The following is a 25914-nucleotide window of genomic DNA, read 5'->3' as shown; positions in this document are numbered from 1 at the left end:
GGACCCTTATCTCTATATTTCACCAATTTGAACTTTTTGACCAGACTAATGAGAATACATACCTATCTTAACACTCCTACATTTGTGTGACAATAAATGTATCAGTTGACATCTACCTGCGCAAGAATAAACAGTAATATCTACCTTATATAGTGCTAACACTTATTTGACAATTAAAAATCAATTTCTTTTGAATTCTTTTGACTTTTAACGTCATAAGATTAAAACGGGTAAAGTGGTAGTTGTGTTAAAAATAAATTCAGGGTTTCACATTCTTCTTTATTTTTATAAGTGTTTAATTCAAAAATATTTTGTTATTCTTGTCTTTATCACAATTCTTATTTGAAATATAAAAATAATTTCTACGTAATGTGCCAAACTTTAAAATTGTCAATATGAAAGAAAAATGTGAAGCAAATTGTACTGGATAATTATTTTCTAGATTCCGATTCAGCACCCCAAACACCCCTTACTCATTTTTTGCAACGAAAATCATCCAAATTATTCCATTACGTCTTTCGAATATACATTTATTTTCATATGCCTGAACTGTTATATAGCCTTTTTTCGTAAAATTCGTAAAATCAGTCATTATGATAATCCCAAACTAAATTATTTTCGAGTTACTAAAACTTCCATCATCTTCTTATAAACAAATCTTTTGTTCTGTAGATCAGCAAATAACTGTGGCAAAATAATTTTTTTACAGAATGTTGCTGAATAATGTAGAAACGAGTACCATAGTGACCCAAAACCGAAACGATTACTTGAGGTAAAACGAAAACTTTATCAATATACATATATATGTTACAGCCAAAACTCTTAACCGGTCAAAACAACTTTTAACTGGAAAAATCAGTCAAAAGTACTTTTGACCGCAGGCTCAACAATAGTATTTTTGACTGAAATAACAGTCAAAAGTCCTTTTTTTTTACAATGAAGCTGATTAAAGTGGTTTTTGCTTACTGTTATTTCAATTATTTTAACTTTAATTGAAGATAATAATTATTAAGCAAAACTATAACGTAATTGTCTTTTTTCGTTATCTGTAACTGTCAATTTTTTAAGTACTTGTTACTTTTTCTTTGTACCAGTTTTAATACCAAACCTTTGTAATAAACCATTTTGCAGTATTACATAAATAAATAGTTTTACTATTTCAAACAATTAAAAGCAAATTTTCACTTATTCTATAGTGAGGTTACATACCAAAACACCTCAGCCATTCCATTTCCAAAAGCAACTCGGCACAAAAACAACTCGATGCAAAAAAAAAAAACTACAAAACAACTCATTACAAAAAACACTCCAACGTGGACTAGCGAATGAACGCAATCACAGGCTAACCAAAAAGCCAAAAAAATCCGCAGACCCGTGTTAACTTGACCTCATAAAAGGCATGACCAACCCGTTGATCAGTGAATGAACGCAGTCGCAGCATTAACTTAACGCAAATTGTTTTTTGTACGAAATTCACCGGAGTTGTTTTGGCACTGGGTTTTTTTTTGTGTGGAGTTTGTTTTACCAGATTTGTAATTACCGAGTTGTTTTGACCAGAGTTGTCATGAACGTTTCCCTCTAGTGGTTAAAACTAGTTTTGACCAGAAGCATCAGTCAAATCCTCTTTTTACCGCAAATTTACAGTCAAAATCACTGTTAACCAATGTATTTTAGACAAAACTACTATTGGCCATCCTTTGTAAATGGTATTAACTTGCTTGCAAAAAACTGTTCATGGAAAAAATTGATTAAAATTAATTTAATTAAAAATAGCCATAAACACTCTACAGAAAGAACAACTGTGACATAAATCAATAGAATTTTATAAAAAATATCATGTTTATCTCATCTCTTTATCAGATGGGGGAAGTTCCAAAATATACCGTCTCTTGTACCATTGCATATTGCTTGACTTATGTTATTGATTGGGCATATGGTTGATTCTCTCCAACCTTTAGGAATATTTTATTCCTCCCAAAATTGGCTTGATAAGTTCAAAAAGGTTCATGCGCAATAATGGGCCTCCATATTTGAAAATTTCCGCTACCTATATAAAGACCTATGCTAGCTCGGTCCCATTAGACGCATCTCGAAGAACACCTATGAGTTTCAATCACAGAATAAATGCAAGGGCCATGGGCCATATATATGGGCCATACCCATATACCCATGGGTATAGTTATGGAGGCATGGGCAACCCGTGGATCACAGAATGAACCGAATAACAGGAGTTTAGAACTATGTTGAATAGAACTATTTAATAATTATGCTCTTTCATTTGATACCAAACACGCTATTATTAAATCGATTTTTTTTTTCGTTTATAACTTTATGCCTTCTAGAGAGCGCCATATTCAATTTAATGGTACATCAGATAGGCTATAACCAGCAGACGACCATTTCATAAATCAATTTTAACTATTTACTTAATAGCAATAATGTAAAAAATATGTAGACAATGACATATAGATTAAACAAGGACACAGGGGAACTCACTGCCATTCTTCTTTCTCATTCATCATATCGCAAGTTTTGTGACCCGGCGCGGCGTTCTCTAGTTGTATAAACCCTTTGGTATACCATGAATTGTCATAAAAGATGACGTCATGATTCATGGAGCACGATTCGAAGTTTTTTAATGTCACAATTTTTTTTTTAAGCGAATCTATTTATTGCAAAACACTTTTAAATGTAAATATTTTAATATTGGAATCATTTTTTTGGTCCCTACAATCGATTCGACATGTTTTTGGTACATCGAAAAATTTACTGAAAGTGTCTATTGAAGTTTAAGAACATAATTAATTACAAAGAGAGAACAAAAAAAAACAATGAGTAGCAAAATCGTTTAATTAAATATAAATAATCTCTTATCTCTTCATATTCAATGAAAATAAACGTCTGAAATACCAAAAGCAAACAAACATGATTGGAAATATCTAAAGTATTCGCTCCGTGCGTGAGTTTCGTTTCCATGGTAACGATACACTACTTTAATTATAGAATTGTATGGATGCGTATATAATTGTATGGATTGCATTTAAGACTTATATTTAAAATTTAATATTATTGTCTCACAAATTTAAATAAATAATTATGATAATTTACATTTGAAAAATAATATTTGTGCAATTTGATTTCTTATTTTCACAATTTTTAATGCATTAAGTTTAATTAATTCGTGTTTTACAATAATTTTAATTTGACATTTCTATAACATTAACATGTAAAGAACTGCAAATTAGTAATAACAGCCCCCTTTAACGCCAAAATTTTTCACTAGAAGCGCTGGCATCGATTTTATTGTCCCTACCATGACTACGCACACAACGAATAGCAAAGTATAGTACTCCTAATGTATAAATTATAGAGATAGTATAGTACGAATAGGCGCATGACTACGAACAACTTTTCAACTCAATTTTTTTTATATGATTCTCTTCAAATTGTCCTAATGGTATATATGGATGTTGCCAGATCGGAAAATTTTAGATATTGTTTTTCAGGATTGAAAGTGGCTATCTTCGTATTTTGTCGAACCGTAAAAAATCAATATCTTTGAAACTCTTAGTTTAAGAGAAAATTTGTAAGAGACCTTTTTTGTTTTAAATTATACAAATAATCTTTTCCCGAGGCATATTAAATAATTTTCCCAATTTTATTAAAGAAAATTTTCCGACCGCTTTTCCGATCTGGCAACATGTATTTATATCATCATTAGGACAATTTGAAAAGAACCGTAAACAAAAATTGAGGTGAAATTGATGTTGGTACTCATGCGCCGATATGTACTGTACTCACATAGATTTTGAAGACTAATTAATTATTTTGGTGTTACCATCTGGTCTCAAAAAAAAAAAAAAACAAACAAACAAACAAACAAAATACTTAACGAGTGCAATATTCAACAATTAAAAAATAATTTATTTATTGTATAATTTAACTACAGAATTATTGAGCAATTTTTAACGTCCTGAAAAGGTACTTTTGCCTATAAATTAATTGAAAATATTTATTAAAATAAAATGAAAAAAAAAATAAATAAAAGCATTAACAATTTCGTCCCGAAGTTGGCCGTTTCATATTAAAATGAAGTAAAAATTCTTTACAACAATTTCCTAACGATTGGAACAAGTAGAGCTAAATATTTGTATTTAAAATAGAATGTAATTGAATTTAAAATATGATACAAAATCACTGAAGTTAAATAAACAAAATCATTCCTTCAATGAAAGAGATTGATTTTAGTTTCAAGTCATGCATTATATTGATGGAAAATAAAATTGTACTTAGTTAGAATATATAATCGTGTAAATAAAGCGAATCGATGAATTAAAAGTTTTCTTTGCGTTTGGTTTAAATAGAGGATTTGGTTATTATGATCGCATATCTATCATGTCTAGTCCATACGTGATTGAGCCAATTACATAAAGATTGTTGTTCCTTACTTACAATATTGATCATTTTTATAATATCAACCTTTTTTTTGGTGTATATATAACAAGAATAGGTAGCGCAGTTGGTTAGGCTATAGACTTAGAACACTTAAATCAATAGTAATCCATATGTCGCTGGTTCAAAGCCGACTCGACGAAGTACAATGTTTTTTTAAATACCTATTAGCAGGTCTTAACCTTTTATTTTTTTACCTGCTCATGTAGTTGTGACAATCACATCAGTATTTTGTTATATTTATGAGTGGTAGAATCAATTAAAAAAAGGATATTTAAAACTATGTTGCATTTGTTAGACAGTATATTACTTTCATACAACCAACTCATGCGTTTGTATCAACTACACCACTCAACCCCGTACGGTAGGTGTATCACATTCGTGGCATCATTCGCACATATTTGATATCGCGATGAGGTAGAGGCATCCAAAAATTGGTTGGTATTAAAAATTTGTTTTTCAGACTTTAGAAAAATATTCCTTAATATTGTGAAATACAACAAAAATTAAGAATATGCAAAAAACATGTAATATCGACAATATATGGGTAAACAAGTGAAGACAAACAATTGACTTGTGAATTTGATGACCGACTCCAAAAAAAACAATAATTTTAACTGCATTATATTATTGTTATTTTTTTACTTTTTAGTGCATATTAATTTGTTTTGGAAAAGGTTTTCTTTTTGTTAAAAGTTTTTTTATTTCGTGATTTTTAGTGAATCTGAAGTACACTAACTACTTTTTCACTAAAAAAGAATCATCGAAATAGGTTGACGTGATATTGAGTTATTCGTCGTCTTTTCGTGCATAACGAATGCAAATGTAAGACTTTTATGGTTTTCTCATGGATAGCGTTGTCAGAACTAGACCAAAATGAAATGGGACCACACGGGAAGCACCAGCTTTCAAATAGATAATGAATCATCGAAATCGGTTGACGGGATATTGAGTAATTCGTCCTCCTGTCGTGCATAATGAATGCAAATTTAAGTCTTTTATGGTTTTCTCAGGGACGTCGTTGTCAGAACTAGACCAAAATGAAATGGGACCACACGAGAAGCACCAGCTTTCAAATAGATAAAGAATCATCGAAATCGGTTGACGGGATATTGAGTAATTCGTCCTCCTGTCGTGCATAATGAATGCAAATTTAAGTCTTTTATGGTTTTCTCAGGGACGTCGTTGTCAGAACTAGACCAAAATGAAATGGGACCACACGAGAAGCACCAGCTTTCAAATAGATAAAGAATCATCAAAATCGGTTCACCCAGTCAAAAGTTCTGAGGTAACAAACAAACAAAAATTAGAGTCGAATTGAGAACCTCCTTTTTTTTGGTTTGAAGTCGGTTAAAAATTGAACATGTGCATAATCAATCATTAAAATCAGAAAAAAAATTAAAGCAAATCTGAGTAAATAAGTATGCACTACATTTATAATATACGAAGATACGATAGGAACATAGTTCCAACCGGGTGCTCACGACACCTCTTTTTTTTTAAATAGATTTTTAGCTACAGGCTTTATCGGTTGCTCTGTGCAACAAGCAATTTCTGACGGTCAACAAGCATTTTGTGCTATTTTAATAGCCTTAAACTAGAATATAAAGAGAAATCTCCGGGGAAATTCTTCAATACATCTCCCCCATTGTGCCTTCTATAATATTTAGTAATTTCTCAAAAAGCAGAATTTATTTTTAGGCTGGTTTTATATTTTGAAATTTTAAACAAATAACTTTTCGACCCACAAAACATGTACCTAAAATAGGAAACAGCAGCCATTTTAAGTAAACCATTATTGTGTCATCTTTTATTATAAATGCATTTCCTCTTATGTTCTTAATATTCTGTGTATGTGGTACCATTCGTATTCTGATTGTATTCCAAACTTTTTGTTCTCTCTTACATGTATGTAGACATGCAATTCTACTTGTATGACTGTTTTCCATACTTTCTATAAAGAGTGATTCAAATTTCTTTTCCATGTTATTGTTGAATATTTTCTATACAACAAGGTATACGCAAAGTGAATCTAGACAACAAACTGTACGTGCCTTTTTTTTGAGAAAAGAATACCATAATATTCGCTCTAATACTAAAATAAATATCGCTATCATATCTTGAAATAAGTTCTTTCGAAGAATTGTATTTTAAGTAAATTTATGGCACGCCATTTTACTATTTAATGTCCGAAAAAAAATGATCGTAATAATAATACATTATTATTATGTTATCATCATAATAATAATCATTTTCATTATGTACATAATTTTAATTCAACCATTTTTATTATGTACATAATTTTAATTCAATCATTTTTATTATGTACATAATTTTAATTATAACATTTCTATTATGTACATAATTTTAATTATAACATTTTTATTATGTACATAATTTTAATTCTATCATTTTTATTATGTACATAATTTTAATTATATCATTTTTATTCTGTACATAATTTTAATTCTCTATTTCCATTATGTACATAATTTTAATTAAATCATTTTTTTTAATCTAATTCAAATAAAATTAACTGATTTATTATTATGTATCATCATAATAATAATACATTATTATTATGATGATACATAATAATAATAATACATTTTTATTATGTTATCATCATAATTTTAATTCTCATCTCTCTTTTCTCATCTTATCTTATATACATCTCTCTTTTACTAAGATTTATTTTACAAAATATAAAATTTCTGAATAATTAATTAATTTTTTTCTCGATAAAAATTAGCCTATTAAATAGTAAAATGGCGTGCCATATAAATTCGATGTATAGGTTTTAGTACAGCTAAATATTTGTATATTTACAATAGAATGGGATTGAATTTAAAATATGAATTCGTTGATACAAAATCACTGAAGTTAAATTAATAAAATCATTACTTCTTGGAACGAGATTGATTTAAGTTTAAAGTCATGCATTTTATTGATGGAAAATAAAATTGTACTTAATAATATATAACCGTGTAAAAAAAGCGAATCCATCAATTAAAAGAAAATTTCTTTGCGTTTGCTTTAAATATAAGATTTGGTTACTATCTACCATGACTATATGTGATTGTGTCCATGAAGATTGTTTTTACTAACTTACAAGAAAGTTTGAAATAAATTCATGTGGTTGTGACAATCACATCAGTATTTGGTTATAATATTTTAAAGTGGTAGAAACAATCAAAAAAGATGATTTAAAACTATGTAGCATTTCAAAACAACAATATTTAAAATTTGTTTGACAGTATATTACTTTCATACAATGAGGTTGAGATAACCTCATATCGGTACGCGATGAGGTTGAGATAACCTCATATCGGTTAGTATTAAGAATTTTTTCCAGTGTATTATTTGGCACAGAGAACTTAGTTGCAGCGTCCAGAGCGTTATTTACGGATTTTTAACATAGATACTAAAGGTGTAGAAAAAATGGACTGTGACAAATAGGTTTTTTAAACAAGCTTCAAATATTATAAGCTTCTCTCTTCAATTTGATTTCACATACGACTTGTTATGTGTTTTAGGGGTGTTCTAACGTGGTGGTCAACAAACTCATTTTAACACTCAAGGCCTTAGAGATATGCTTTTGGCGCCCTAAAAGCAAGAAAAAAAGTTAAAAAATTATTTGTCTAGCTTTTTTGTTAGCAAACTCGCTGTTAACACAGGCAAAATCTAGGTTTTCTGCAACTTGATTTTCATGAAGTTATTCTTGTTTCAGAATCTCCATCAATATCAGATTTAAAATTGACCCTTAAATTTTCTAGCAGTACAGAACAATGTCATATAAGTTCCTCTTTATTTTGATTAATTTTTATGTTAAACTATAAATTTCGCGTGACAAAAGAGTTTTGCATCTCTTGAAATATTTCCTTTATAGATATAAGCACGGTTTTTTATTAGTTATTGGTTCATCAGTAGCCTCTTCACTCGGTCTACGTCTAATGCATCTTGGTTTTAGCCAATTAAGCCAATTACATTTATCCTAGACAAATTTTCCCTACCACACCCTATAAGCCTCTAGCCTGTACTGTACAAGCCGAATACTACGTAATTCTACGTATTGTTGAGTCTTAGACCAAGCTTATAAAGCAAGACATCCAGCCTTGAATTGACATCGAGTGATAACATTGTATCAAATTTATCATACTAGCCTGCGTATCTAATTTTGGTCCAAGTCCGAGTATCCGGTCAAGCTTAGGTATCTGGACTTCGCCGAAGCTAGGGTGCAGATAAAAAGCAAAAATTCCAACACCATTCCCTTTTTTATATATATATTAAGTTTCGCTCTTCCCTTTTTCGACTGCATTGTTAATCTGACGGTTGTCATGTATATTATGACGTAATGTCTTACAATTCTGCAAGTAATGGGCTTGCCACAATCGTTATTTAAACCAATATATTCACCTACTTGTTGTAAGTTAGGCGCTTTGACTAACGGCCATTCTTCTTAAGACCATAATAGCAAAAAAATATAAATATAAATTAACAACAATCTTGGTACATTAACCTTAGTCAAGACTTGGACAAGTATTGGCAGTCCAAGATTTGATTAAGTAGCCTTGGTCCAGGCTTATCCATGGCTTGGATTGTCAAACAAGGTAGATCGTCCAATGCAGACCCAGCTGTAATCATGACATTCAAGCATCGAATGTTCCATGAAATATTTTGAAATCGATCGTTTTTTCCCATCTAATTTCTGAGAATTATACACAATATTATTACTTATATTGAAAAAAATATACAAAGAGAGTTAGATAGAAGCAAATTAAAAAACATTCATGAGTAGCTGAGTTCCTTTACTAAGATCATATTTCCCCCTCATTTGATGTTTCTTATCATTTTCAACAGACATTATTTATGAAAACGTTTGGATTATCGATGCTACCAAAAGGTACGTCCTTAACATTAACTAAATGATAACAAAGGACCTCGGACACAATCAATTGATTTTTGGTTTCGGTTAAAATTTTTTTTAAACTATGGATTAAGGCAGTTTTGATCATGCCAATTAAAAGTTCTTATGGACTCAACCTTCACAAACCTTTCGCTTCCGAGGTACGGCGCTCCAAAGTTTATGCCTACATGAGATATTAATTTTTGATTTCGGTTAAAATTTTTTGAAAACTATGGATTAAGGTTGTTTTGATCATGCTGATCAAAAGTTTTTATGGACTTAACCTTCAAAAACCTTTCCTTTCCGAGCACCGACCCTTTAAAGGTAATGCATAAAGGTTATGGTAGGCATAACCTTTGAAGGGTTGTAGCCTAGAAGAGAAGGGTTTTGAGAGTTGTATCTATAAGAACTTTTGATCAGCATGATCAAAACTATCTTAATCCATAGTATTCAAAAAATTTTAACCGAAACCAAAAAACAATGTATTGTGATTTAAGCATTTTCGGCGAAATGAATGGAAAAGAAGTCTGAATGAAACTTATGGACAGTATAACGGGAAGTAACATTTGTCTAAACAATTATTTTCTATGACTCGTTGTTCTGGTGCCAGAGCCAGCCAAATTTGCCCACTTCAGAACAAAGCACATAAAAGCAGCTTATGCGAGTAAAATACCCATATATATGTTGCTATGGAATTATTGCAATGTGAGCATCATAAAATAAAATTATTTGCTTCAAATTTTGCAGTAGGTTGTTTAGTTAGTAACTTACGCAAAAATGCATAGAACCGTTTTTGTAGAGAATTTTATTCTTTACAAAAATTCTCTCGGAGCTTGTTTCGCTTCAATTCAAAAGCGTAGCAGTTATGACAAAAAAAACTTTAAACCAAGATGGAGGCCTCCCCCCAAGAGGTAGCATCCCGCCTTTTCAAATTTAAACTTATCTGTGACCACCCTTACCATAACCAAAAAGTCGGGCTTCCCCCAAAAACTTGATTTAAAAATCTATGATGACTGTACTAATAAGATTAGAAAGTACACTTGACATGAATTCCCCACCCATTCCCGCTCATTTTTGTAAATTATTTGTGTTCAATGACATAAAAAAAATTAAGGCAGAGCAGTAAGATAAAGTGCGGTAAATTTTAATCTCTACAACTTTGCTTATAAAAATGTCAAGCTGACTAATATTATTCGATAAATTTTCAAAATTACAAACGATAATTAACGAGATTGTATCTCGTAAATGGTAAATCGGATACGAAAACTGAAAATGAGCTTTTTGGCTTGGAAATGCAGTGTAGAAATCAAAATCAATTAAAATAATCTTAAAGTTACTAAAGTGGGGATACATTTCAACAATTCGGAGAGTCTTCTTTGAAGAAAAACAGTTTTTTTCAAAGTCTTTGACATCCCCAAAACCTCAAAAATAATTTTCTGGGGCCTACCAAATGATCAATGAACACTTTCCCATCCGCCTCGCCGAGCTTCGCTGCATTGCGTAAGTCTCTATTTTCGTGGGAAATATGATTAAAAAGTTTAAGAATGAATTTTTTTCGAAGGGTGATCTAACAAAGCGAATTCATTCATTCATTTGTATTGTATCCCGTCCCGTCGAAGAGTGAAGGAAAATATATAGTCCAGACTATGTATATGTATATATATATACGAGCGTTGTGTTTTCATTCGAGTGGCTATATTATAGTTACTAGTAGCTCGTCACAACAATATCATAAGTATTAGCCATTAGTAGACAGACCATCACAAACCAGCCAAACTTTAGTCTGTTGTCGGTCAAAGTAATATCATTATTGTTATTTATATGTTTATCTGTTGAGTTCATTTGTATTGTTGAAGGTAAAGATTTTTTTTTTTAGTGGACTTGTTATTTTATAGGACACCAGTTGTAGAAAGACATCATTTTCTATGGAAATATTGTTATGTAAATAATATTTATTGTAAATAACTCTTTAAAGAGACTCCAGCATTTGTTAGTGGTATTATTCAATTTTTTTTTTTGTATTTCAAGATTCGATTGTTTGAAAACAAAATGCAAGGCCAGGAGTCATCCACAAATCTTATTATTTCCAATTTCGTCTTTATCGTTAGAAAAAAAACATGGGCCATGGGTCAAGAATCTTTGTATGATGAGGATTCTAAAATCAGCATCACCTTTTTAAAACCTACTATTTGACTTCACTTATATGTAACTCCTGGAATTTTGCATATCAAATTTGACTCACTTTCCTGTTTCCGATTGAGCTGAAATTTTGCATAAATTCTGCCCACTATGCAAGACGAAGGTACCGCTTTCTGTCTCCGCGGAGGAAAAGAATAGTATACACGGAGCCAGTAAAGAATGTCTCAGATCTCATGTTTGTCACACTCTGCTTCGTCTCGGTGATAATGAACATGCGATCTGAGACATTATTTATTTCCGATTGAGCTGAAATTTTGCATGAATTTTCCATTTCTTCCACCATATTTGATATACATTCATTTTTTAAACTTTCCAACTTTCTGCCCACTGTGCAAGACGAAGCTACCGCTTTCTGCCTCCGCGGAGGAAAAGAATAGTATACACACCACGGGAGCCAGTAAAGAATGTCTCAGATCTCATATTTGTCACACTCTGCTTCGCACATTATTTATCGCATATTATTTAACTTCGTCACACATTATTTATTTCCTCCCGTCGAATCTATTCTATTTTTCTGCTCGACAGAGGTGGAAAGCAGCAACGTTTACGTTTAGCAACGTTCGTTTAGCACAGCGGGACGAAAGTTGAAACTTTTCGATCGGAGGGAAGAATAGTATATTACAAACCACGGAAAGAATAAAGAATGTTTCAGATCTCATGTTCATTGTCGCAGAAGTTTCACCTTTTTAAGTTCCTCTGTCGAGCAGAAAAATAGGTATACACTCCACGAGAGCAAGCCAATTGTGTCTCACAAGAAGTCAAGAAGAGTGAAGCCGAGGCAAACATTTGCTCCCTATAGATGTGAAACATACTAGTTTTTGTTCATACCCTAGGCGAAAGTACGTTCTTCCCGACTTCATTTGATTTCAGGAACAGCGACTTTTGTGACTTGTTATTTTAGTAGCATTGCAACAATTTGTAAAATTATAATATCGATTTGTAAAAATTCAGGAACTAATAGATTTGGATGTTTGTAGGCAAACGAATAGTGAATGGTCGTCACTTTTAAGAAGCAGTAATAAGATATCTACGCTTACTAAATATTTCTTCCTTGAGATATCTACGCTTACTAAATATTTCTTGTTTCATTTTATAATTTGAGAAGCATAATTTAAGAGAATGTGTTTCTTTATCTTGAATGATTTTCCGAGGCAGTAAATTTTCATCATTATTATGCATACTTCTCTTTTATTAACCTTGCACCTGGAGTTGCAACACTGAGCGCGTTATATCTTAATATACGCGTTATAATATTAATTTTAGAAAAAAAATAGTTCGTAGATTTAAAAGTTTAATTATTAGCATTTTATTGTTTAATTAATTATTAGAAGATATATCGCTCAAATATATAAAAACCAACACATCAACAATAGGTACCTGTATATACATACTATATAATGTTTCTAAGCTAATTTGCGCCCTCACGGGTTAGTGATGTTTACAAAAACATATTTCAAACCAAAGTTGTTTTTTTTTTATAAGGAACATTTATTACATTAAAACTTTGGTTCTATCTGTAACGGTTTACAAGATGGGTCGAACGGACCCAAGACCTTGACATATATTGCTCTTTTACGAACTTAGCCTCACTTTTTTCGCCCTGAGCACGGCGTAAAATTTCAGCTTAATATCTCGTTTCGTGTTTGAGTTACCGTGTTCACAGACAGACAGACAACCAAACTTGGTACTTAACTTAGTATACCTTGATATTAAAACGGACAAAACTTTTGAAACATCCTAATGTATTCTTTAAAAAAATCCCCAATTTTCATTCATATCTAACTAGGAATAAAGGGGCGCAAACTTTATTCAAATAAAGCGATAATACCGACAAATAGGCATAGCTTCTAACTAATTGGTATATTTAACACTCTCCCAAATACTATAAAACTTATAATCGACATATAAAAGTTCAAACAAAATTTAAAAGATTTTTTGATTATAAAATGCTATTATAGTGTAAACGATTTTCTGAATGAATACTAAACGTTTTCTTTTTATTGTTATTTATTGTTTTATTATCCTTGTGTTATTATTATGCACATCGTTTTCAACGCTTTTGAACGGATTTCATTGAACAAAATAAAAACATTAATTTAAAAAAATTAAAAACCCGACTGCCTTAAGTCCAGCACCGACCCAAATCTTCCCAATAATGGATCCCGACTGTTAAAATCGCTATGTTAACTGCTGGAATTGTTTTTATTTAATGCAGTCGGGTTGCTTTGTCCTTTGTGGCGCTCTAGTGACCAAACGCGTAATCAATCCATTTGTCTATTCAATAGCTATTCAATGATACCCCACTTAACATAATTTGTCGACATTCATTTTTTTTCTTTTTCATAATATGACCCCTGGTCGATGCCATATTGAATTTTTATTACTGCCATATTTTCATATATACATGGTATAAAAATCGAATTATTTGAATATACTTCGAAATATTTTTATACGATCGAACATTCAAAAAAATAAAAGAGATACTCGAATTGTTTGAACAAATTTGTAGTACCCGAAATTTTGAATATTCAATTTCAAATTCGAATGTAAATGTCTTTTAAGTCAAACCCAAAGGCGGGGACTTGCATGTCCATTAGATTTTCAAGAATAATATATTTAACATTGTGAGTCGTTCAGAAAAATCAATATGAATACGGTATTGAGTAAGAAAATAAATTTGTTTATCTTAATATAATCTTTTACGACCGTACAGAAGAAAATACTTTATATAGGACGGCCCACAAACAACAAACCGTTATAGCTATTTAGAAAATTTTTATTAATAATTCTGTTTTACTAAAAATGACTGCTAACCGAGAAATTCCAAACTGAGTGTTTCCTAAAATCGCATATTTCTTTATAAATTTTTTTCCCGATGTAATAGGTAAGGTTAGGTTAGAGTGGCTGTCCTGGAGTGGGACACACTTAAATCATAGAGTCTGTTGTGATACTGAAAAAGGGTTGGCCCATCGACGGCCACTACTCCATGAACCATTTGGAGCTATTTAAGAACAGCAGGAGTACTTTGACGTCAAGGAACTTTAGGTCGGAGAAGTCGTCAAGAATAGGTTCGCTCAAGTAAGTTCATCTGCTCACGGCAAAAGCTGAAAGGTGACAGAGATGGTGAGATATCGTTTCCTCCTCCTCCCGATTGTTACAGCTCCTGCAATAGTCCTGATACACTGTCAGGTCGAGGCTCAGAATGCCTACCGCCCAGCCAGTATCCTTTAATATTCGCAACAACTATGATAATAGAGGCCCTTGGAAGCAATATAAGCTCTTCTGGACGCCTACGATTGTACTCCCTCCATCTAAGATTGGCCTATTTTAAGATATCCTCTTTAAGGAGCCGGATGCCTATCCCGTATGGGCCGGTATTTGTATATAATGTTGGTTGAGCAATTCAATGACTTCAGGTCAATAGTTGACCTTTCGCAGCGATGTTAATGCGGCTTTCTTGATCCTTTTTTTTACTGTTTTCGAACTAAGATTTAACGATCGTGTTAAAACTTCATAAATAATAATTTAAAAAAGTTTAAAGTGAAATTTGTAGATTTAAAAGTTTGGTTATTAGCATTTTACGGTTTAAACAATTATTAGAAGGGATATCGGTTAAAAAGTCAATAAATAAATTTACTAATTTACAATAAAGGCTATTACCATTTTTGCACGATTACAGATATATAGGCCGAAATGGTTTTTTTGAAAATCTGGGCACTCCCGCCCCCCAAATTTGTAAGGATATTGTGTATTTACTTTCCGTACGTGATACTAAACCGATTTAGACGAAAAATAACTCCTGTTTAACATGAAACTATTCATACAAAAAAAATTATGATCTGATTGAAAACCATTCGACGACATATCGAATATTTTTCGAATGGTTTTCAATCAGATCATAATAAGCAATGCATTTCTGTGAAAAAACGCGGGGTCGGTCCACCCTTTAGGTACTTATAACGTTCAGTTAATTTTCAGTTATAAACAATTTATTCGAAGTTGACATGTTACGATCGACCAAGCGAAATTTTCTTCTAAATATTTCTTTAGTGCATCCCTAAAAATAATATTATGTGAAATTTTCGGATTTCAAAGCAAAATAACATCAATTTTTTTAATACTTTTTTAAGTACACGGAGAATTTTTTTTTTTTTTTTTTATCTTCCCGCTAAGAAAATAGGGAAGTTATTGTTTTCACCCCGTTTTGTCAAAATCGAGTTTTCATCAGATCTCGACGTTTTAAGGTGTCAGGAAGCTTCCCTGACTACTTCCGCGAGGGTGTCTGTATGGCTGTATGGCTGTATGTATGTATGAGTGTGTGTGTGTGTGTGTGTGTGTGTGTGTGTGTGTGTGTGTGTGTGGATGTATGTAAACCTTTCATAACTTTTGAACGGCTTGTCCGATTTGATCGCGATTGGTGCCATTCGAAAGGGCTTGACCAAACTTACATTTGGAGGCCTATTTGGACCGATAGATTTCTCAAAAAAAATGCAAAAAAAAATTTTTTTTTAAGTGGTTTTTTTTGAATAACTTTTAAACGGCTGTATCGATCAATTCCAAAAACTAATCAGCTCTCAACATCAAAAAACCACGTCGATCACTACCAGTCCGGTCAAAATCGGTTGATTCGTTCGTGAGTTATCGTTGACGAAAGAAAACCCAAAAAAGCGTTTTTTCAGAATAACCTCAAAATTTTTTGTTCTATCAATTGAAACTTAAAGATTCTTCATGAAGCTTCAAAAATTGCGTCGAATGTCACCAACCGCGTGAAAATCGGTTTATTATTTCCAATACTCCGTTCAAAAATTTTAGTATGATTGTAAAAATTTAATCAGATTTTAGTCTAAGATCACATCTAATTACAATAAAATGCGAGTGGATATAACATCAGAATAGATAAAATTTTTTACACGTTATGAGTCAATATTTAGCGGGAAGTTACAGGGATGACCTGCAGGGTCAACCGTTTTCCAAATTTTTTTTAAATTATTTTTAGTTATTAACTGGTTGGAACTTCAACCACATTAAAATGTAGACTATCCTGTATACAAATACACTACATAATATATATGAAGGTTGGCATGGCTCAGTGTCGTTAAGGGGTATATATTTACTACTATGAGGTATAGAGGTATATCCTTCGTTCGAAACGATGGCCTTTAATACGTGAAGGTATTTTTATGTTTAACCATATAGTTAGTTATATAACGCTTTCAATTTTTTATAACAATACGTTTATTTTATACAGTAAAAATGCGAACAATTCTAAGCTTTAAAAATTTTATCAACCTTTTAAAATATAAATGGTGCGTGAAGGGAACAGGTATAAACCATAAATACGTACTATCTGTGCTCATGACTTCGCTCTGCGTGGTCTACCGAATCATTGTAAGGCGTAAGTACTATCCATAGAAAAAATAACGACCGATAAGCCAAATTTCAAAAAAACAAGTTAAAACAAGCAATTAACTGAGTTAATTGTTGAAATACCATGCATAGTCAGTGTTGATGTCTTTATCACATTACACATACAAACATGTAACACATACATAACTGATAATCAAGTATAGTACATATTATAAAATTTCCGCCTAATTGGCGCCCTCACGGGTAAACAGTGATGTTTACGAAAAAATGTTTCAAACAAAAGTTGTTTAATTTTTGATAAGGAACATTTTTACATTTAAACTTTTGTTCTATCTATAACGGCTTACAAGATGGGTCCTACGGACCCAAGACCCAATTGACCTATGATGCTCATTTACGAACTTGACCTCACTTCTTACGTCCTGAGTACGCTGTAAAAATTTCAGCTCGATATCTTTTTTCGTTTTTGAGTTATCGTGTCCACAGACGGACGGACGGACAGACAGCCGGAAATGGACTAATTAGGTGATTTTATGAACACCTATGACAAAATTTTTTTCCTAGCATCATTATTTTTAAGCGTTATAAACTTGGGACTAAACTTAATATACTATGTATATTTCATATATATATATACAGTGCAACCTCGATATAACGAATCTGAAGGGAACCAGTAAATATTCGTTATATCAAGTAATTCGTTAAACTGAGGTTTGTTATATTGAGGTTAAGTTGGTCTAAAATTCGTTATAAAGAGGAAAAAAGTGTCGGAACCTCTCGCAACATGAATTACATACTATGGAGCATACTAACTGTCATATATTGGTGGGACTTTATACGTTATATAAAGGTTTTGAATTGACGAATTTCGTTATTTAGAGGTATTTAAATTTTTTATGTAGTTGAAAATTCGTTATAAAGAGGCTGTTCGCAAAAAATATTCGTAATGTAGAGGTATATTTTATATTGACTCTTATGGACAATTCAAGGGGATTGCGAAAAATTTGTTAAATCGAGGAATTCGTAATATTGAGGTTCGTTATATTAAGGTTGCACTGTATATGGTATAAAAATCAGAAACGTTAGAGAGGAAAATCATTAAGTTGGTTTTTCGACCCGCATCTCCAGAATGGGGATCGAATCGCTATATAAGGGGTTAGAAACTTGAACGTTTTTAAAAGTTATTATTATTTATTTATAAACTCATAAAAATGTATTATTTTCAATAATATTTCGGTTTTTTGAAGTTGATAATGAATGTACTAGGACTTTCGTATATATGACGAGAATAACTTTGTTTGCTAGAATTGCCTGCTAGCTTTCGTTCACTGTAAGAAAATTTTATGTTTGAATATTTATTTTTACATTCGATTATCATCTACAAAAAATGTCTCGAAAAAAAGTGTAATTCATTTGTATTATCTCTTAACCTAATCAAAATTGGAATGTCTAAGCTCTAAACACACCCTCAGATACATATCATCACTACATATTATAAAACAAAGTCGCTTTTTCTGTCCCTATGTCCCTATGTACGCTTAAATCTTTGAAAGTACGCAACGGATTTTGATGCGGTTTTTTTAATAGATAGAGTGATTCAAGAGGAAGGTTGTTATGTATAATACATCCATATTATAGTAGAGTAAGGGGTTGAAATAGGGGTTGAAAGGGATATGCTTCAAAAAATAAAAAAGTTGTGCATCGATTAAGCTAAAATATTGACACGATATACAACCAGCTTCAAAGATCTATTGTTTTTATCTACTTTTAACCTTCGGAGGGTAGAAAGGTGTAGCGAGAAAGTGGGAAGGAATTATCGAATATTTACAAATATACCTAAGTGGGGTATCAAATAAAAGAGCATGACGTGTACATTACAAAAATGTTATCCCACGCAAGGAAATGTGGAGGGAGGGGTGCAAGTGGGGATGTTGCCCAGCAAAGCGGGTAGTTCACAGCTAGTTTTATAATAAAGAATAACTTTTTGAAATTTTCCGCTGTTACTACAGTTAAAGATGTTACAAACAAAAGGAAAATGAAAGAAACCGCTCGCATTTAGCTAAAACTTCATGGAATGTGTTTCTTGGGTGACAAAAATATCATTAGTAACGCATGAGTTACTAGCGCAAATGTTTCTATTTGTTATTAAACAATAAATTGTTAATTCAATGACACGATCAATACATTGAGTTAAAAATTTATTATTTATTTACAAATAGAAATATTTGCACCAACATCTCATACGTTACTAATGATATTTGACACCTAACAAACACATTCCATGAGGTTTTAGCAAAATGCGCGCGGTTTCTTTCTTTTTCCTTTCTGCCGATTTTTGAGGAGCACTTGCGGATTACATGCGCGCGCATTGCACACACAATATTTGCCATTTGTGTATACCATGTGTGTATCTACCATCTTGGGATATACATATGTCTGTAGTATGACTGAATACATCCGTTTACTAGTGCATCTAAGCGAGAGGTATTATTCATGTATTGTAAGACTACAGATACGATAAACAGATACGATACGACAGGCTGTTGTATGCATGCAGAGAGTGGGAGATTTGTTGCATACAAATATTAACTATGTAACTAAAAAACTCCCACCACCAAGTGTCTTCCAAATAATTCAATGCATGTATATAATACCTCTCGCTTAGATGCATTACTAAACGGATGTATTATGTATTCAGTCATACTACAGACATATTTATATCCCAAGATGGTAGATACACACATGGTATATCTTGTATTAATGCTACGAGTACAAGATAGCCTTAAGCACTAAGGCGTTGTTATGTATTTTGTTATTTTTTAAGACTACTTAGGTCGAATTCAACAAAAATCGCATAATTTTTTTTTTTAATTTATTATCATATATAACACTATTGGATTTTTTAACTATGATATTTTTGTTCTCTTGATCTTTTCTTATTTAATTTTTTTATAACTCTGTATTTAATTAATTGCGAGTTTGTTATAATTGACTATAGAGAAGTTGGTAGGATCGGAGGGATCCCAAAAGCATCATAATGCAATTCATTTGAAAAAAAAAAAAGTGGATGTTGCTGGATTCGACCTAAGTAGTCTTAAAAAAATATCGATATACATAGCAGCGCCCTAGTGCCCACAGCTATCTTGTGTCCATAGCAAAGACCATAATATAAGATATATATACAAATGGCAAATTATGTTATGTTCGATGCGTGCGCATGTAGTCCGCAAGTGCTCTGACTAGAAGGAAGTTATTTCTGTAACTATATGTCATACCGCTTACAAATATCAGTTGTTTTTTAAAATTTCTTGAAAGACAACGGCCAATTCAAGGTCTTTTTCTTCCCCCTCCGAGCATTACAACCTTTCCTGGGGATGTTTTTTTCTAAATGAATCGTTAAAAAATAATGATATGGGTGTATGAAAATGGGATACTCCGTACATTAATGATAGAAGTATAGTTCTCAACTAATATTTAAGAGAACTAGGCATAAATTAATTTGAAAAGTTTATTAATTAAGAATTTTATGTCATCCAATTGAAACAGTAAATTTATTTATGTAGGCTGAAGAATTAAACTCGATTGTTGGCAATGCGTTTCGAATGGCGTATGCGGCGGAAATACAACGGCAACCGAGCTTTCAAGAGGTAATTGTCAATCAGCTACAAGAACTTCCTGGATCAGGTGATAAAAATAGTAAATGCGGCACTTCTAGTGGAAATCGTTTTGCTTGGGTAAGTTCAATTTATTATAAAATAACCATTGCGAAAAACTGTTATTACCTATACAAGATTCATCTGTGCACCTTTCTAAAATATAAGGGCTAAATGTAGGATTCCACCCCTACACAATACGGTAAGTTTTATGCAATTATCTTTCTAGCCTAGTACTTATCCATCAAATCGAAGCTAGCACGCGAAATCGAAAGATTTTCTTGCCACTTTAAAGAGTACGACTCACAATAATTTTCATAGATCAAAAAGTTTTTAAGCTAAGCATAAGCACGGCACACACCAATTTCAAAGGTGTATTTATGAATGAGAATGTATGCTGATGGGCACTGGGACTATTAGTAAAACATTAGAAAAGCAACGATTTAAATTTTGGTGGTTCTATTATTCTATCTACAACTTTTAAAAATATTAAAAATATTTATTCTATTCAACCTCTTTTAAGGTAGTACCAGCACCAAGGCAATTTTAGATTTATGGTTGACATTATTTGTACCTTATTTTGAAAATTATAAATATATATTTTGTTTAAATTTGTGTCCACACTATCGTGCTCATACATACTTAACTAGCTGGGAACTACCCGCTTTGCTGGGCAGCATCCCCACTTGCACCCCTCCCTCCACATTTCCTTGCGTTGGATAACAGTTTTGTAATGTACACGTCATGCTCTTTTATTTGATACCCCACTTAGGTATATTTGTAAATATTCGATATTTCCTTCCCACTTTCTCGCTACACCTTTCTACCCTCCGAAGGTTAAAAAAATTTCTAAATGTAATTTAAAACATTCTGACCAAGTTTTGAACTATTAAAAGCCATAATTGAAAAATATGAATTTTTTATTCATGAACACCCCCGCAACCCCCCTTGTGGGTGGAATTTCGTAAAATCCGTTCTTAGCTGACCTCTACTTGGCAAAAGGAATATTCCTGCCAAATTTCAAGTCTCTAGGTCTTATAGTTCCAGAGATATCGTGATGAGTGACTATCTATATCTATAGAAAGTCTCCTATATATTTATAGATTGGTCGGGCACAACGAATTTTTTTTTGTTTTCAATAATTTATTAAATAGATTTTTCTTAATTTCCACCGACTAGTTTTGAAGAAATCTATGAAAACATATCATCCATCTACCGTTTTATCATAATCGGACAACCCCCCCCCCCAAATTTTCAGAATTGATTTAGACTTAGTCCAACTTCATATAAAAAAATCAAGCTTTTTATTTAAAATTATTTTGGGGCTCGTACATTCTTAATAATTAGCCTTTGCAAATATTTTTTACCAACATTGTCTACGGCTAAATGTTAAATGCGTTCCTGTTTGCGGACGTGTTTTTTAAGATATATTTTATTTTTGCAGACAAAACATTTACTGGCACCATCAGCACCGACAGCAACTGCAACGAAAATGAATGTTCAACTGAGTTCGGCCCATCGTTTGGGTTCCGTCGCCACTAAGAGACCACCGACTTCAATTCCTGGTCTACGACCAAATCATTCCTGCAATGTTCTATGTGCATCTGCAACTGCTAACACAACTACTTCAATAAAAACAAGCAATGATGATCACAAAAATATATTAATCAGTGAATCTCAACAAAGTACACCGAGCAGCGAAGAAAGTAATTCACCCACAGATATGAATTCATATAAACGCTTACAGGACAAGCCTCCATTAATTAAACGAATACAAATGGGATTAACAAACGGTTAGTACAATAAAACTATTATGTTCTAAAAAATTTTTTCCGCATTAAATTACAGGAGTAATTTTTTTAAATAGGTTCAGTAAATTCATAAAATCGCAAATTCGTTTATTTTTAAGTTTACGTGATAACTGTTATTCACCGAAGTTTTTATGAATTAAATTTCCTACAATTTTAGTTCTCATCAATTTATTCCTAGGAGCGATATTTTTATTTTTTTTTTTCGGAAGTGTCAGAATAATTTGAATTTTAAATTTTTTTCAAAAATGAAATAGTGAAAAAAAATAAATTTGCATTTTTCAATGTAAAAGTTATTCCATTTACATCCTTCTTTCTCTTTAACGTAAGCGTGCAAAAATATGAACTTTACAAAAAAAAAAAGGTCGGCATCAAAGTTATTGCAATCGAACGCCCCAATTTCCAAAGTTTTCGTAAATTTAAACGTTGTATGTTACACTGAAATGAAGCCACTCATAAAGTTTCGTAAGAGAATTATTCACGAAACTATACCCCCCTCTGTACAGTAGACTATTAAACTCATCTAGGCTACAAAATTCAATAGATCTCGAGGACGTCCGAGTTACTACACATTTAGCATCGTGGGCTCCCCTATTACTCGTTTCAAATTCATAAAATTATGTGATATTTTCCCTTATTACTTAAATATTTTAACAAAATTTTACTATAATAGGTGGTGGAAGTTTTATGTTAAATAATATGGATGAGGACAATGATAGTTGCCCATTAGTTGTACACACTGGTAGCACACCGAATAGTCCTACAGCTATGGAACAACATAATTTTACTGGTTATGTAAACGAAGTTACAAATACAGAAGATAATCTTAGTGCTATTAATAAAATCAACGATGTTGAAGGCGATGACATAAAAACAACCGTAAATACAAAACATATAGAATTAGAATGTAATAGACTCTTAAAAAGGGCACCATCACCACATCACGCTCAAACAGATGCCTCAAACATTGAGTTAGACTTTAAATCAAAACGAATATCACAAATTAGTTCTAGTAGTTCAGCGCTTACTGAAAGTAGTCTGCTTGGTGGCTCCACACCAGCACCAACACCACCACCATTGCCTGAACGAACGGATAGTTTAAATAATAAAGAAGAAGGCGAATTACGAACAGCTCCATGGTTTCAAGCAGGTATACCACGAGAAATTACACTTGAAGTATTAGATCGAGAACCAGTTGGTGCGTTTATGGTACGGGAAAGTACTAGCAAACCAGGATGTTATGCATTATCTCTACGTGTACCTAGAGACTTTCAACCAAGTGGTATCGCACATTATTTAATTATACGGACTAACAAAGGATATAAAATTAAGGTATGATTTTTTTGTTAGACATTTACTTGTTTTAGTAAAAGTCCGAGAGCCGGTGAACAATTTGGAGTACATTTTTGGGACATATATGTATCGGAAAATTTTGTAATGGTCCTTGAAGGACCGCTAAATAACATAGTCGAAGTCTGACTGAAGGGTAGCGGCACCTTACCAACGCTTAAATTTTCTTAAGGAAAATTTCTTTATTGAAAAAGGTTTTTGAGGCCTTTTGAAATTTTAATTTCATTAATTTGTGTATTTAAGGAATTAAAACTGACTCATTGACTTATATAAATTCTAAGGCACTTCTAGGCATGCTAGAAAGATTCGGTTTTTTGTTTTCGAAGCGAAATTGCTTTATTGTAAATAAATATAAACAGGAAACCGAGCAGGCCTAATTCACTTTTTTCAAATACAAAAATGAATATATTCAAACTTTGTTTCCTCCAAGGTTCTTGTTACTGCCAAAACAATTGCCTTCAGTATTTTTGATTCAATATACTCCTCCGAAGATGATTCAATACATTAATGAATATAGCCGGATGAGATAAATAATATTAATGGAGGACTTCTTCTCTTTATTGTCAATATTATTGTTTCAATATACTCCTCAAACGATTATATTGATCAATGTTGATATTGACTCAATAATACTGACATTAAATATAAATAAACATAATTAAGTTATACACTAGCTAAACTCCAACGTGTCAAGATTTCTCTTAAAGTCCGTTTTCGAGTTCGTAGGAATCTAAGAGAGAAAAAGTAAAGGAAAAATATGGTAAAAATTTTGTTTTTTGATCTCGCTGAATCCAGATTTAAACCCAGAAAACATATAATTCCAAAATGGCGTACATGAAAATTATTTTTTATACTATGAAGTTGGCAAATTTGCTACCTCTAACGCTTGCTCCGTTCTGCACTCAACGAAAATGTAATGATAATTTTTATTTATTTAATTATAAATTTTTTCGTTTTAGGGTTTTACGAAAGAATTCACAACATTAACAGCGCTAATTACACATCATTCCGTAATGCCTGAATTGTTACCGTGTCCATTATCACTAAGTAGATTTAATCCAAATTTTGCAAAATCGGACTCCAATCGAGATTTTGCTGATATTGACTCGGATCCAGATTATAACACATTAGCTGATTTTCGAAAAATGATGTCTGATTTAAATAAATAAAATATTTGTGATTAAAATATACAAACTGAACATTTTACAAGACAAAAACTGCCATTCTGCCATTTTTGAAGAAAAAAAAAACTGTTAAAAAATTTATTGTTTCGATGAATTGGCCGTGGTTGGATTACGGCATACTCGAGCTTGGATTGTGGTACGCTGGTCATAGCTACTAGACAATGATGCGGTAAAGTCCAAAATATTTTCAACGTGTATTTGAAATATTCTGTGACGTGTATTTAAATATTAATTTAAAATAATTAAATATTAACAACATCCAGTTCCCAGTTAATTTTTTTGATACATTCGTTGCATTAAAATACAGACATAAAATTTTTTTAAATGTGATCGGTACAGTTTTTACGTGTATGTACTTTTAAGTATAAAAAAAGGTGAGCCCGCAAAAATAATCCAAGAAAATAAACTTTGAAATAATTTGTTACAGGCTTGTGTTTAGATGCAGCCAGTAAATATTTATTCGCCCGCTCAAATTAAACATTTTTCTTTAGAACTCGCAGTACAACATATTGTAACTCCTCCAGTCCTAGAAAGAGAGTGTTGAGCGGAGAAAATGATAGCTTTTTAAAAGTGGCTTGCGTTGTTTTGCTTAGATCGTAAGTATGTCTAACTAACAGAAAGAAAGTTTATCCGGGATATCTCAAAAATCGTCAACAACCGAAAAATGATAAATAGAAGATGGAATTCTAATACAAAATCTTCGGGCTTTTGTCGATCTGACGAATCGTGAACGAGTTAATCATTGTTAATCAGATCATGTCAACAAAGAAGAGCTGTTAAAAGTAGTCCCAACATACCACAAATGAAAATTTGCAAATTTTTTTTTATAATCGTTATAATTTTACAAATTTTTGCTATGCTACAAAAAACAAGCCACAAAAGTCGTTCTTTGCAGTCGAGTTACATGCGGCGAGAAAGTATGTAGTTTCGGTTAGGGGATACAGAAAAATGTATATTGTTAGAACGTTTTACGCGAAGTAACAAGGTTGATCAAC

At 32.0% G+C, this 25914-nt stretch overlaps 1 protein-coding gene across 1 annotated transcript in view; it reads left to right on the top strand.

Annotated features, from left to right (window-relative positions):
- LOC123290653 (tensin-4-like) overlaps window positions 1-24892 on the top strand; it is a gene marked incomplete at its 3' end in the record, with an annotated part of 29664 nt that extends 4772 nt beyond the window's left edge. Inside the window, exons 2-5 of the mRNA XM_044870912.1 lie at window positions 20488-20658; window positions 22022-22370; window positions 23059-23717; window positions 24695-24892. Of these exons, the coding sequence (XP_044726847.1) occupies window positions 20488-20658; window positions 22022-22370; window positions 23059-23717; window positions 24695-24892 (1377 nt within the window). The remainder of the gene's footprint in view (window positions 1-20487; window positions 20659-22021; window positions 22371-23058; window positions 23718-24694) is intronic.
- Window positions 24893-25914: the final 1022 nt, after the last annotated feature.

Source organism: Chrysoperla carnea, chromosome 1 (genome assembly GCF_905475395.1).
Source record: "Chrysoperla carnea chromosome 1, inChrCarn1.1, whole genome shotgun sequence".
In the NCBI taxonomy this organism is placed as follows: domain Eukaryota; kingdom Metazoa; phylum Arthropoda; class Insecta; order Neuroptera; family Chrysopidae; genus Chrysoperla; species Chrysoperla carnea.
The sequence above is the reverse complement of the archived record's forward strand: the minus strand, read 5'-3'. Positions and strand labels throughout refer to the sequence as shown.